The 16,364-nt window shown below is 39.2% G+C and overlaps 1 protein-coding gene across 1 annotated transcript in view; it reads right to left on the reverse strand.

Annotated features, from left to right (window-relative positions):
• MCTP1 (multiple C2 and transmembrane domain containing 1) overlaps positions 1–16,364 on the reverse strand; it is a 281,602-nt gene that overhangs the window by 171,841 nt on the left and 93,397 nt on the right. Inside the window, exon 2 of the mRNA XM_059833339.1 lies at positions 3,873–3,987. Within this exon, the coding sequence (XP_059689322.1) occupies positions 3,873–3,987 (115 nt within the window). The remainder of the gene's footprint in view (positions 1–3,872; positions 3,988–16,364) is intronic.

The following is a 16,364-nucleotide window of genomic DNA, read 5'->3' on the forward strand; positions in this document are numbered from 1 at the left end:
AAACCAATGACTAAGGTATAATTCCCTTTTTCACCAATTGTGCTATAACACTTCAGTTTTCATTTCAAAATAAGTCTCTTTTAAAGCAAAAATGGATCAACCACAGGGTTGGTTTGTTTGTTTGTTTAAAAACAATATTTAAGATACTGCAGAACATCTATAAAGGCATGTTACCAATATGAAGTAGCCACATAAATTCCACATGCAACAAGTCAGAGACCAGCAACAAATCAAAGGGGTCTTTTTAACCTAAAAACTTTAACTCCAGGAAAAACTTTTAAAAAAATACATGATATTACACAAACACTGTTTATGACAAAAAGCAAATGAGAAATCAAAACTGAAAAGGAAAACATCAAGATGTACGTAGTAAGGTTCACTTGTTAGTATTACCAACTTACCAGGTCCAACATTACACAGCTTTTCCTGACCTTATGGGAAAAAGTCTCAGAATACAAATTTTTAAATCTAACTAAGTATACGGTTTACTTTAGGATGGGCTTTTATAAAGCATATGCTGGATTTTGCCAGAAGCAAAGATGTAAACTGTCTCATCACATAGCTGAGATGAAGTTATGGTACTACAACTCCATGGTACTTGGAAGGGAAGCTGGATCAGACTGAAGACAGGATTTCTTGTGAAGATGAGGAGTTAAAATGAATAGTTATATTTCCTTGTGTCATACTGCATGCACCAGAGCATCAATATTGCCTGTTATAACAAAGGATTATTTCCAATCATTTGAGAAGACAACAGCAATACGTTGGTCCTCTCATGAAGAATGTTCTGTTCCCTTTTTGTTGTGACTATCAATGGTGCTATTTGTCAACTAACAGCCGTGATTAATGCTGGCATTGCTAGCCACATAAATATAGCTTCAATCTTTCCCCTTTTCTTCTGAGAATGTTGTGGTGTCTCTTTTTATAAATTTGGGGAAGACAAAGTGTGCAGAACATTCACGACATGAGAATTCAACTTTGAATTCCAAGACGGCAATATGTTCAGCAGCAGGTTTCTAAAAAGATATCTGAAACTGCAGTTCAAAAATTAAAGAACAAAAAGCTAAAATTAAAACTAAATTCTTTTCTACCATGTAGTTCAAGGAGTGAAGTCACTTTTTAGAGTGAAAGTCACAGGATTTGCAGAAAAAGCAATTGTCAGGCTTTAAGCAGAGGGTCTGGGAAGAGTTTTGGAGGAGTAGGGTGTTACGCACTGTTACAGACTTACAGGATAAGACTCCGCTAAGACAGTCCTGGGATAAATCTTCCAAGCTCTGGTTTTAATAACTGACGTACCTGTCTTAACAGCTCCATTGAGCATTTGGATATATATTCTTACACAGTGTCTCCCACGGACTGTCCTGTAATCACCTTCTGGCTCATAACCCCCGAGACAATCACTGCTGCAGCATGCAGGCAATGCAACAGAAACGCTGGTACTGGCTCAGACCAAAGGTCCTGCGAGCTCAGTGCTCTGCCTCCAGCAGATGCTAACAGAGAAATAAGAGGATACACACATATATTATGTGCCTCTAATGTCCTCCTAAGCATCAAGAATTTGGAGCAAAGACCTGTAAAGTTAGATGTGTTTTCTGTGCATTTCGATGCCCTTTGTGGACTTTTCTTCCGTGAACTCACTGAATCTCCTCTTGCACCCACATAAACCTCCAGTAAGGGTTCAGTTTACATGGCTAGTTTCTTAGTGGAACACCACTGGGACTACCACAGGAATACTTCAAATAAAAAATGAGCAACCATTACACTCAAGAGAGGATTTAGACAAAACTGACTTCCCAAATCAAGGCCCTTTCTCTGCACTTCCCATTCAGTAGCCGTCTAGATCCACTAAGTGCCTGCCTAATGCCTGTAAAGTCCCCTCAATTCAAATTCTGCAGGTGCTCCTGAAATCTCACTCTGAGTAGCTCTAAGAGAAAGGGAAAACAAGCAGAAACACAGTGGATGGCAGCCAGGACATTCAGTCGTGAGTGGATGGGTCCTGGCGTGGGGTCCCAGTACAAGGTGCTGTTTCTGTATTTTCCCCTTAAGAAACAAAGGTTCCGTCCTGGAAGCCCAAACCCAGTTGAGATCTGAAACCCTGTCAATGTGGGCCGAGCACATTTGTAGCTCCCTACTTGGTCTGAAGGATCTTCTACACTTCACTGAGATGCAACACACATTCTACTTCCTGACAAGATTGCAGTGGCTTGGTAAAACATTCCCTTGGTTGCTCAAGAAGGGAGGGCTGAGATTTTTCAGGGACAGGAAAAAGTTCAGAATGGGAGCAGAAAGTAACCCAGGCATTTCACTTTTTTGGTAAGATTTCAAGCTACAAGACTAGTCTGTGAAACTAGAGCTCAACAACTACCTTCTTCCCCAGTATCTTTTCAAAAGAAAAAGCAGTACTTGCTCAGCCTTTTGAAAGGCAACAGGTGTATACAATCCAAAGTGAATTACAAGCTCTGAAGCAGGATGGGCGACGACCATGCACTGCAACCCTAGTGTCTGGGCTCCAGGACTAGTAAGTACTGAGGAAACACCACTCTGGTCTTGTTGCCTCCCAGGTAGCTTGAGGAGGTTTCCTCGCTGCTCAGGCAGCAGCCTTCTGAACTGACCTTTTAAAGCACTTGACATTTTATACAGCACCTAGTATTCATTTCAGACCCTGGGATTCTACCTCAAGAGACCGATCTCCTACCCTTTCATCTATTCTAGACCTAGACTCCTGTATTATGGGGAAAAAAAAACCTACAGATATTTTCCTTGCATACAAATAATCACATTTACATTCACAGTTTTGTTCATTTATAAATAATATGAATGATGGATATGACTGAATTACAACACATCATTCAGAAACTGGGCAAGGCTCTCTAGCTGATGGAACAAAAATACTTTAGTATCTATTTTTAATGAATGTCAGACAAAGCTTGATAGAATATCAATATATCCAGAGGAAGAATACACACAAAAGTTTATTCTTGCAACAGTGAGTAAATTAAAATCTCAGTTTCAGTGACATAAGTATCAGTGGAGTAACTTCCTACCAATGTAAACAGCCTTTGAGGTTTCTGCTACCATATTTGAGATCTGAAATCAGTCAGGTAACTCCATCAGGTAAGCATGGAAAGGTCCTGTGCAATACTATTTTTGCAGCTGAATTTTTACTATGGCTTTTTCTCTCTCACAAGGAATCTATTCCAGCGAATCCAAAACAGGCTGTTTGTTGGATTTATCATTCTCACTTTTCTGTTCAGGAAGTGGATTACTGACTTATCTAATTTTAAATATGAGCTGCAGTTGCATGTACAGAGTCACTGAGGCAGCCTTCTGTGTTCCTCTGGGTCAAAATACCTTTTGGGAATCCTTTCATCTGAACAACGTATGCAATACACGTCTCAGAGCAGACTGTAAAACTCCAATATATGATCAGCAGACTGGCCAACAGGTAAAGCCTGGACACATCTAATAGAGGAGTTTTACTTTTTTTTGTCTTTAAACACAGCTCCAGTATTTATCAGTTAAGCAGTCAAGGAACAAAATAAGTTCCCAGACAGCACAAATCTGCATGGTTAAAGTAAATCTGTCACACCTTTTTTAGTTTGAAACATTCCAAAAAGGGAGGAAAATTAGGTAGCAGAAGAATTAAACCGGTATTAGCTAAATCTTACTTCTCCTCCCATGTGGGTTTAGCTGGCCCTAGCTCCTTTTACTTCGTGCTTTTGAGTCAAAAAACCTCTACATAGTTGTAAGCAGAGTTTAACTAACACACTTACAATTCAAACCTTAATTCTAACTTTAATACCCTCATATAAATTTACCCAATGGAACTGTAACTTCCCAAACATTAAGGCAGCGTTTACCAGCACGCTTACCTCCACGGTCCCGTGCTGCTAAATTCTGTCCTCTTCTTAGAGTAACGTCCAACTGGTACATCCCGGGATCCCCAGAGGGAAAATCTGCATTACTCGTTCCAACCAAATTTGTTCTCTGGAGGGGAAAAAAATAAAAATGCAATAGCTAACGTTACTGAAAGTTTCATGTAAGGCATAGTTTTCTTTTGTATCACCATCCTGTTGAACTAAGACAAGGCCGTATCCCATTCCCCCACCTCAGAGCTAATACCCCAACACCAAGAACCCACTGCTGTCATCAGGATAACAATTCCTGAGCATCCTTTTTTTTTTTTTTAATAAAATAACTGTTTGACATCTCAATAGTTATATTTATTATTTTGAAAAGGTGATTGAAAAATAATTCTTTGATACCTGTATTTATTATGGCAGCCTCCATTTTCAATTATATTCACATACACTCCTGGCCCACTAGAGCAGAATAAGTAAGAAAAAACAGAGCTGGACCTTACAGTATTATTTGGACTAGTCATTACTACTACCCTCAAACCCTGTATTTATTCAACAGCGATAATCTATGCATTGAATAAACATAGATGAGTTATGATTTTGTCAGCTACTGCAGGACTTTGCAAGACGTGTTTTTTTCTAAAGAGTTATGGGTGAAACTGCAGGGGAAAAAAATCATAAAGACATTAAATGTAGCTGTAGCTCTTCTGTAACACACGCCTTCTTAGTTTGCCTATACGGCACGGAAAAGATAAGATTCTCACAATAGTTATTTGTATAAACTCTATCATAAAAAATTTAAAAAAAGGTAATAAAGGAAGTCAGAATGCAAGGAATTCTCTGGACTGCATGAATAGTAACCACATTTCTGCCCCAAACGACAAAGGAGAGAAATTATATTTCTTAGTATGTATAAGCTTTCGCAAAATAGTTTTTAACACATCTCTCCATAAGTAGCATCTAGTTACAGCGCACGCTTCAACACCATATTTAATTTTAAGACTAGAACAACTGTATCTATTATACATTCACAGTACATACAGGAGCTTCATATATTATACACACTGAGCATCAGGGTTACATATTCTCATGCTAGGAGCTAAATCTTTTAAGATCAGTGCTATTAATATTTTATTATGCGATTATGGGTCCTCTGTAAGAAAAAAAAAAGGCAGTATGACAGAAACATCTCAGAGACTACATGTGTACTAAGTGCTATACCACTTCAATACGATACTTTTGACGTTTCTCTTCCTTCTACCCACCTTTTCTTTTTAATGTAGTAATAAATCTAAAGCATGAAGGAAGCCACAAAATAAAGGCATTTTAACATACGGTTTATTCTTGTTATTCCAGAGTCACAACTCTGAGCCCTAGCTTATTAACCTTTGCTGCAACGCGTACAATGCTGGCCAAACTGCACACTGACTTGCTCACCACTTCCACAGCAATGAAATTGTTCAAAACTAGTGCGCTTCAAAGAAAATGGTTAGATGAGCTTTGTTTTGGGGGGGGTCTTGTTCTTGAAATGTCCCAACATTTATCTTCTAATTTTGTCCTTGTAAAGTAACTGCTGTGGCATGCCTGAAACTTTCAAAAGACCTTGCAGGACTCTTGCAGAAGGCACCCACCACCTTCTTTTAAATGACTAATGCCTCAATCACCATCTCTTATTTTTATTTTTTATTAATGCACTGATTGCAGAAGGATACAAGATTGACAACAGTGAATTTCCACCCCATGCCTGCAATGCTTAGTATCTACTCCAGCCAGAAATAAGAAAAAAATTGCATACTGGCCTGATCCTCAGCCTCATCCTAGGCCCCAGCATTCATCAGGGTATTGCGAAAGAAGAAATTTGTGTTCTGAAGTAAATAATAATCACCAAAACTTTTCCTTCCCCTTTCTTGCCCTTCTACAAGAGCCTGCAGACCCAAAAAAACATGTCTCCCAACATTTATAACCTGCTTCCCGATTCTTCCTGATGGCATCCCCCTCTCCCTCCTGCTCTGCGGTACAACACAAGCTCCAGTTTAAAATTCCTTGGTTTAAACAGTGCCATGTTGCTCCCTTCTTTTCCCTTTCTCCTTTCCTTCCTTTTCAATGTTTTTCCTTCCTTTCTTCTTGCAATGGAACTTCACTTTCTTTTTAACGTTTACATTACTTAGTTTTTCAGAGAGCTGCTCAAGGAGGCTAGAAGCACTTAGGTGAGCACTGTAACAAGCCTACAGGACATAAAGTCACACAAATGAAATAAAAACCAAACAGATATTAACTATCCATAAGTATTAGAACTCAAACCAGTATTTCTGCATCAGAACAGCAGCACTTGAAGTATGCAATTAAAACTAGAGGTTGCCATAATAAATGCAACTATCAATAAATCATTTTTCAATCACCTTTTTTAATTAACAAGTTCAAAAGTTAAGATGGTAACTAGTAAAAAACAAAGAAGCACAGTTGTGTGGTCTGTAGTAATGACCTGAAGTTAGAAATGTTTGAACAAGAAACTTGAGAGCATTCATGAAAGCCTACAATTGCCCTAACCATGGAACAGTTTCAAACACAAATTTTCTGAATTTCTAGATTCCAACTAACAATGTCAAGAAAACAAGTTCACTGTAGCTAGAAAAAAAATAATCATGACTAGAAGTTATTGTGAGCCACAGGGCTGTTTCTTACTGACTGCTTCAGGATGATGACACCAAGCCTGACAAAGCAAGGGCATGCCTTCACTTGTAGTCTCTAAAATGTATAGGTGGTCTTGAAATTACTTTTATTAAATCTTTAACAAAAATGTTGAGATTCCAGACAAAGACCAGAAAGGCAATTAACCATATTTTCACATATGCAAATTGCCTATGGGAAGGCAATGCCTGAATTAATTCCTTTGAATTAATTTTTAGTAGTGGTCTGTCACTATTTTACTTTAGAATATTCTTTTTAGCTATGACTAAATTCTTGCACTCTACAATTTCCTGTAAAACCAAAATTAATCTGTTTTAAGGGAAATATATTATTTGGCACAAACACTGAAGCCTTGTATACAGTGAATTTCGATAGAGAGGTTAAAGAACGCTGATAGTCTTGAAAACAGGCCATGTGCAGAGGTCAGGGCAGATGTCTTGATGACCATGCTTGTCCTCAGTTGCACTCCGTTAATACCAAATGCCCCCAGGCTGTTCTCTTACCAAATAGTGACAGCAACACCAGGAGCTGCTTTCACTTTCAGTGACACATCTGCAAGAAGTTCTTCAATAGCCTGCACTTAAATGAATCTGCAGCTGCAACTCACTTCTGACACACAGCATGTCAAGTGATGCTCTAACATGCCCAGAAAATGCATCGTTTCGTTGGGCCAAACTGAACACAGCTCACACTGGCCACGCTTTTGATGGCCCCTCCGAGCAACACTCCTTTAAACATTTGTTTTTCCAAGAACTATCTCCATATTATACAAAATCATCTGAAATCTGAAACAAGACTATTTCCAACAAAGCCAGGAAGCAGAAATAAAATAATTTTTCTGTTGAGTTCCAATTTAGCCCAACAACTATTATTCAGCTGGGTTATTTATTAGCTATAAGTCAGCCGAACCCGTTTACATTAGAGGCATACATGAGGCAAGCCCAGGATGGACATGGGATGCTCTATTAGAACAACTACCAACAAACAGCAGAATGGATAACTTCTAACTGGAAAACACTCAGAATGGATAAATTCTAACTGGAAAACAGTCAGTATTGTATTTTAAGACCAAAAATCAAAGACAGCATTACTACATGAGTGTGTATTAAGCACACTTATGGAGCTAAGCTGTTAGTCTAATACTGTGAAATAGTATGTTTGCTCACTTTTACAGAAGCTCTGGGGTTTAGACATTTACTGAGACATCTGCCATTCTAGAGACATACAAGACCAAGGGGAGCTGAAGAGGAACATGCCCTTGCCCAGGCTTTCTGCCACTGTCACATTATGGGCCACACAAAAAACAACACAAAGAGTCTGTGCATCTTAGCACCAAAAAACCCTCATTTTCTGATGCCTGTGACAAATACCTATGAGGAGTTTCTGCTACCCAAGCTTACACAAACTATTGTCAAGAGGGTAATTAAAGGTTTTGATTTTTTTTTTTTTAAAACGCCCATTTCTGCAGCATATAAAGAAGAAAATTATTTGTATTTTCTCCAAAAAATTTCTAGAGCAGCTGGAAGCTCTGGCTGCAGCTATGTCATGAAGCTGTTGACTGCTAAACCTTTGTGATTCACTGACGTGAGAAGTCAGCCAAGTACTTCCACCTCTGTTCACACCATGAGAGACACTTCACTGTGTTTTCCAGATTCAGCAGCTTAACAACCAGATGAACAAACTAGTTTTTTTCAGCTGAATGAATGTTGAGCATGTAAAAGGACTGTAAGCTAGCTGGTGGGTAGGTGCATGTGAGTAGCTTCACATCAGTAATAAAGGAAAAAGCTATCCCAGTTTTTGTACATCCAATGCTTCCACCGTAAGAAGTATTCACTGGTCAGAACCCAGTTACACCTCAGCTTGCAAGAAAAGTGACACCACCTTGAAACTGGCAGGAGGGCTAAAATCACCACCATTCCCACATCGTATCATTTTTAGCTGTTTGTTAAAAACAGACTATAAAACAGAAAGACAGTTAAACTGATTCTGGTCACTAGGCATTACTGAAGTCAGGGGTAAACCTGGTGAAGTCAGACTAGCAATTTATGGCTAAAAGATGAGAAACAGTAACATCATTTGTGCTATCTTCTTACAAACCACATCACAAAGTTTCAGGCTAGCTCATTAACTTCTCCCAGACTGAGAACCTGAAGATTACTACCATTCTTGCCACCAAAAACTATCTATCACCCTTTTACATCACCATGAATACCAGCACTCTCCTTCAAAGCTCTTAACATTTCTAACAATGAATCAGCTAAACCAACCCAAGAAATCAATGGCTTTGCTGCTTTCCTACAATTTATATACCATACACTAGCATGACTTTGTGCCAGCAATTCAGGGGATGTAAGAAACCTAAGGAACACTCCGCTGCAGAAAATAATTACCACTTCGGAGGAACAGATCCTAAAATTTGATATAGTTTGTTCAATGCCAAAATTGAAAATATTCTGCAGTTTTAAAAAAGCAATCTACACCTGTAGCACACTCCCTCCTTCCACAAAGGAAAAAAAAAATCTTTAGCAATACAGCTGAAAAAAACACCCTAACATATTCCTATGCTTAAAAGTACATTTTGGAAATGCATATGAACTAGATTGAAGTAATTTTCTTATCTGAGTCATTTAAGCAACAGGTTCCAACTCTGTTGATTTGCTGTTCCATTTCAATGTTCTGCCAGAACACAGTGATAAGCTAAGCAAAAAGCACTTATTTTTTTCCAGCATAAAACAAAGGCGTCAGCATCAACATTTCCTTCGGTAGATAAAGGAAGAGGGAAATGTAACGGGAGTGATATAAAAGGAGTGACAAGGGAAGCTGGAGATCGGCCTGCAACAACTGTCCATGTGCTGGGGCCATTGTCAGGAAATGGGACGGTGAAATAAATGGGCATTCCTTTCGCAGTTGCATACAATGGATGAAATTAAACGGAAGTGTCCTGCAAGGAGGAAGCAGCAGAACATCAACAGTCAAGGGTTCACAGCATGGCATGAAATACTACCAGCTTTCAAACACAAAAAACCATCAAAAAGTTTGAATTAATGTAACTGTGTCTTCAATATTGCATAAGCAGAATTTTCCACTGCAGTTACTGCCTGGATCAAACTGATTTCTTCAGGTCATTTTCATTTGTCAAAGCTTCATGCTTTGGAAACACCTGCTTGCAAGACATTCGGAAATTCTGAATATCCAAGTGGCTGTCAACTCCTTGTCGGTGCAACTAATGGGAACTGACTGTGCTTCAAAGTTACAACAATAAAGCCAAGTGACAAGCAATTTTTAATTTCGCTGAAAGTATTTATTTATCTAACTTAAGAGTTATGATGATCGTGCCCTAAACAACACTTTGTATGCTAGTGTTCTGGTTGATGGCAAGTCAGGAAGAACTGAGGAATTCTGAGTGAAACCTGCTATACAGCTCACTTCATCTCATTCATTCAATTTTTCCTATTCCCTAAATAAAAAGGCAGGTGTATAATGTGAATCCATTCCAACAGCCATATAAGAGCACATTCTGGGATTTTAACTATTATTGGAAATGTGCAGAAATTATTAGTAGCATTCTATATGCACTAATGTGCTTTTTGATTAACCACATATGTGCTTCGGATGGGACTGGCTACTTTCTTAAAGCTTGTCATCCAACAGATGTTTCCCATAGACAAGATATGAGTATGTATAACAAATGTGAAAAGCCTCAACTGTTGTTGTGAAGATTTTGAACTGGATAAAATTTACTGATGAATTGTAAAAGTTGGATTTTGCGTATGTGCTCTTTATCACACAATGACAACAGTGCATACACGCTAGTCTGAAATATCTCAATTACAAAGATCTATGAATTCAAGATTATTTCCACCAAATAAAGACGTTTTTAAAGTTATCATTAATCACAGACACACACACACACTTTTGTATATGTCGGTATGCTCCGAATATGACTGTCTAGTTTATACTGTCAGGAAATCCACTGTGGCTAAATAAGTCACAAGTGCATAAAAGATGCAGCCTCTTTTCTGAGCTTTTTGGCTATGGCTGAAAGAGCTATTCAATCTGCTTATTAAAGAAAACCCTTAAGAATCAAATAGCAATACTGACCATTTATGTCTGCAGAATAAAGGGAATATTTCTGGTGACATCTGTACTAATTGTTGCTCTTTGATGTTACTTGAAAGCAACCAAAAGCAAATGCTCATTTTCAGTATCAATCTGATTACTGTCAACAGCTTGCTATGTTTCCTTCTGAAAATGTGATGAATAGATGCAGAAATAATAATAAAAGATGTAAGCGTGTCAACGTTTTGAAAGTTCTGGTATTCAGAAGTACACTTCAAATCACTTTTTTCAGTTGAAGCACTAACCCTGTCGGTCAGCAAAGGAAACCAAACAAATACAGATATTGACAAAGCAATCAGAAGAGATCGTACCAAGTTGTTCCTCCTTCTATCTGTCTCCATATGCTGTTTTTGGGATGGAAAACTCAGTTTGGTGCCATTTATTCATTCAAATCTATGATAAAATTTTACTTCTGCGGCACCCTTCCAGAGACTAAGACAGTAAAGCAAACAGAAAACAAAAACAAATAATCCTTTCTCCACCAAGATTATAAATTTGTTCTTGAATAAAGCAACCACAGCTTCTTTCCCGGTTTTGCCACACTCCATCCTGACCTCCCCACCCTGTCCCCTTGTTATTATCCTCCCTTGTTACATCACAAACTAAAAGCTCTCGTCTGGTCTTTTCTGCGAAAAGCAACTGCTGTGATCATGCCAAATGCTTCTGGGGTTATCAGTGTTTCTTACAGACACTATAGTTCACCTACATACAACAAATTATAAGCACTGGGATTTAGACCATAAGCTTTTCAAGGACAGAAGAAAGTCTTCATTTTCATATATAAGGGCAGATAATTCTTTGCTGCGTTTTCCAACTCTTACTCCTCTTTCCATCCTTAAAAGTATATTGCCTCAACCTCTTTGTAATGGGTTGTGTAACAGGTTTTTTTCAAAGTCCAAATACATCTTTCCACTTTGTTTCCCCTTGTGTGGTACTGCTTTGATAAATTCAAAGCTTTTTAATCTACAGTTGATCAGCAATTCCTTTGTAGAAGACCTAAGTTTGAAACTACTATATTTGCTATTTCAACTATTATGAATTTGGAACTAGAGTTTGATCAAGATCGTCAGTACAGAAATATCAGTATCAGTCCACTGTCTTTAAAATTACCTATTTTTGCCCAGCAGTCCAGTACAGCTACTGCTTTTAGCTAAACGTGTTTGTGCTAAGAATTCAGCTGTTCTGACGCTTAGATTTTACTCTCTGAACAAAGTGATTTGTTACAACTTACTGGTTTGCCCTGGAACCATTTCTTTTAGCACCTTTTTCGCTGACAATGCTTCTTCATTAAACCAGGAAATCGCACATCCAGAGTCAGTTTACTTTGTTTAAAATAAAAACCCCTATTTTCTACAAAAGATACCCACATTCCTAAGTCACACTTTTGGCTTTTCAGCAGCAAACTACACAAAGCATTCAACAAAAGCAGCCCTAACCCTGCAAACATGTATACAAACACACGCACATCTAAATACAACCAAACACACGGGACTACTAACCCTCTATCCCTCCACAGCACTGAGCTCTTCTTCTGTTTTTATTTGTGCGAAAATTGGCATTGTGAACTGCCATTTTGGAAAATGAACAAGAACACCAACAACAAAACATTTACCCACAACATAGTTGCAACATCCAGTATAAACGGAAGCTTCATGTTTATCGGAGGAAAGCGTTTTCTAAACACATTATCTAAATCGCCTTGGCTTTACAGCCTATAAAATTCAGATGCTTATTTATGTAACCCTGAAAGCTATGTTAACAGAGAAATAATTTATTCCTGACTGCGTGTACTTACCTGGGGTTATCTCTATTAAAGCATAAGAAAAAACTTTCTTTTCTGGCATCCCGAAATAACTTGCTTTCCAGAAGCAAGATACAAATCAGGAAGAACTGTTTTTGACATGTTCCCAGTACAAAACTCCTCCAGTTAAACCAGTACTATTGAAATGTACTAGAAAGACCTTTCCAGAATATCTTTCCTTGCTGCATGGTACCTAGTAACTACACTGAAGACAGCCACATGAGATTTCAATATAGTATCATAAGCATAATTACTTGCCGGGGACTTCAGCTGAATGGGGCAAAGACATTTGCAGGCAGCAATTATCATCAAGATCACTTTGGTTCGATCTGAACAAAATGCTTCCAAAAACTGGAAATTAAATTAATGTTAACCACTGTTCAGGTGAAGCCTACACTCAAAAACACAGAGCAAAATTCTCCACTACTGAAGGTTTCATAGTCTTCAAAGAAGACCAAGAGTGTCTAACTGTCCCTGTTCCTTTAAAGGCATTTTTTTGCATCATTTTTAACAGTCTGTATACCAGCTGGTCACAGAAAGGCTTCCTACCAACAACAGTTAAACTGGTATGTCCAGAAATAGTTAAACCAAAATCCAGTATGACTAGTGCAACAAAGAATGGCAAAGATGAATCTGCCAGAAAAACACAATTTGCAATGATAAGAACAGTAAAGTGCTAACCATGCAATTTTTTGTCTTCCTTAGGAAAGCCTATAAACATGTAAGAGATGGGTATTAGTTCTGATATGTTTATGCACATTATGTTTTTTCCTAAAAAAACCCACAGCCTTACAGCTATTAAATTGTTCATGCAAGCTCCTTAATTCAACACAGACATCTACTGCCTAATTTTTGATGCAAGAATGAGATGCAAAGTAATGACCCCACACACATTTTATGCAGTCATCTATCCAATTGATATCCAAATGTCCATATTTGAGCATCTTGGGAGGATGAGAACCTCAGCCCGCCTGCAAGATGCCAGTTAAGGAGTAATTCAAGGTTTCCAAGTTTGAATATGACAAAATGTAGATCTTCCGTATTGAAAAGAAGTGTAATACTATTAGGCTTAACAGTGTGAAAGAAGCCATTACTGAAGTCATTGGGTTTTCTTCCTGCCTACAGCAAAGCCTAGAACTGTTGCATGTTACTTTAAGATAGTCTTCACTTGTCTTGACTGACCTAAAAACTGTTAAAAGTACAGAAAAAAATCAATGGATGCTTTCTGGAGACAGAAGCTGCAATGGCCAGGCATGTCGTAGCTAATTTTTGTGTTAATGGTGACCAACAACACAGAACGCCACACTGAGAATGACAACTGATGCTGAAATGTGAGACTATGGTCCCATGACACAAGATCACAGCTCTTCACTAAGGTGAACGTTTTCACAATTGCAGGCATAGCTTTAGGGCTAAGGCCTGTCAAGAACTTCCTGGAGGCCCCAGTGGTGGCAGCCAGTTGGGATTGTCATTCTGTAGCTCTGCAAAGTAGTTGGGGATGGCAGAAACCACAAGTTCCAGGGTGGATGCCCAAGATGGTGAGATGAGAAGAAGTTGTAACCAGCTCAGAAGTACTACTGTAGGTCTACTGTTCCTTAACCCAATCCTAATATATACACACAGTTCCCAGGAGAGAAATCAGCTGCGAGGTGGAGTACAGTTTGCTTTTGGGTTGGAGAACAGGAGGAGGCCCAGTTCTCCAACAGAAAAACCCACTGTTGCCTGGTCTGTACCCCACGCAGAAATTCAAGCCTATCTTTCAGAGACCTGACAAACTGTTCACATTTTAGCTTTGGCTGCTCTAAGACAAAAAAAGTGAGAGAGGAATCTGCTCATAAGTTCTCAGAAAGGTCCTGAAATCCTGTGAAAATGGGGACTGGACCATACCAACCCCCTCAAGTATCCGACTGAATCTCAAATTGATTTATCAAATATCAGAAGGGGAGAAATATCTTTGCAAGCAGAACAGACAAACCCCACCCACCAGAGTCATACTGATTTCCTAAGCAGAAATGAACCCTTTATGAGCAGTGGTATCAGGGCACAGATCTCCAGCAGTGCACACGTCTGCTTAGGGGCCGGTATCACCAAATACCAGGTAAAGTGCTTTCCTGTCGGCATTACTCAGTGCGTCTCTGGCAAGTATCAGAGAGTGACAAGTCAACTCCCAGCTCCAGAATAAACCCCTGCCATCATAAGTAACTGATCAAGGGCCGAAGAAAATGAAATAAAACGCAGGCAGCTTTCCAACAGAACGCCTGTCTGCTGATCGGTGACACAATGATGAAGCTGTTCAGGTGAGACAACACCTAAAAGAAGTAGAGCATTTTTCCTCTAGTTTTACTACTTCTTTTATTCTGGTAATTGCCAGGGATAGGTTCTTTTTCTAAAAAAGATGTAAAACATTTATTAAGCTGTATATCACAATGCCCAAGCTTCTGGTAGGGAACCGCTGCCTAAGCTTTGATAATTCTTGGATGCCTGTCAACCCAAGGCTGTGTATCAACCTGCCCGGGTGCCGGTGGCTGCTGTTTTCTGAGTCTGTATTGAACGCCACCAGTAACTGCTCCCTCTCAGGATGCTTGACAAGCTGCCTCTTTTTCAGGTTGATGCAAGTTCTCTTCTAGTCCTCCAACAGTTTTTCAGCAAAACACAATCTAAGAGAACTTCATTTATTGAAAAGTGAGGACAGCCCACAGCCTCAGAGAAAACAGTTTCTTAGTGGGTGTATGAGGCAGTGTCATTGTTCTCCTCCATCGCTTACTGAAGATCTTATAATATTGTCCAATCAGACAGCATGGTCTGTTACCACAGCTTTGTCATCCAGAGATAGATAAGGAAAACTGAGTTATTAGCGGGTTTAGCCCTTGAAGTTTTTATGGGAGCAGCTCATAGTTCAAGAATTGACTTTTCAGAAAGATGTTCCCTTCTCAACTCCTAAAGAGACACAGCTCTGATTCATTAATAATTTGTAAATATAGTCTGCAAGTGCTGGAAACTATTCCTAAATACCACCAGTAATAATGAAGCATATATGAACCATTATCACATTAATCAACTCTCAGTTTAAGAAACTCTTCCTAGAATGGGGATAACAAAAAGAGCTGATTGTCATCTTTCAGGAGGCAACTGCTCACCTTCTCTCATTAATTTATACTATGAAAAAAATTTTGGTCCATTCCTTAATGCAAATAGTGCTGTTGTCACAAAAATCACCATTCACAACTCTTGAAAGATTAATTTGTTTTTGCATCTTTGGGTAAAATAAGAGTAACAGCACAGTAATCAAGAAATTTCTGGAAGCAAAATATTCTGTGAGTGCCCACAAAGCCAACACCATTACAACTGGAGAAGCTAAATGTGGATGCATGATACCAGAACATTAAGCCAAAAGTTCACGCAGAGGCAGCAGCACTGGAACGAACATTCCTATCAAGTCAAGTCTTGTGACAAAGCCATAACCTAGTGCCAACAGGCCGGTTCTGCTAAAGTGGATTCGAACAAGTGCAAGACCCCCACAAGGCAGCCTGACTGCTCAGCTCAGGAGAACTGGTATCAGCACGGGTGACAGGCGAACATGTCCTTCTTTGTCTTGTTCACATCATCTGAACTTCCCCCACCTTTGTGAAGCACGTACATATTGTGAGAGTATTCATCCTCCCTGGAAGAACGCATGAACACTTCAAGGGTCCACCTTACAGCTGCACTAGCACAGTCCCTGCAGAGCCACCACCGGCACCAGGGGAGCAGTGGACAACACATGGTGAAGGGCCCAGGAGAAACTGACATGACAGACACCTCTTCTCTGCACCCGAAACGCCTGCCATATATTCGACTGAACTGTTAAGCAGTAGCCTCTGTGAAGTCTTTCATCCCAGGTCTGAGCTGCAGGCTGA

This window comes from Gavia stellata, chromosome Z, assembly GCF_030936135.1.
Source record: "Gavia stellata isolate bGavSte3 chromosome Z, bGavSte3.hap2, whole genome shotgun sequence".
Taxonomy (NCBI): domain Eukaryota; kingdom Metazoa; phylum Chordata; class Aves; order Gaviiformes; family Gaviidae; genus Gavia; species Gavia stellata.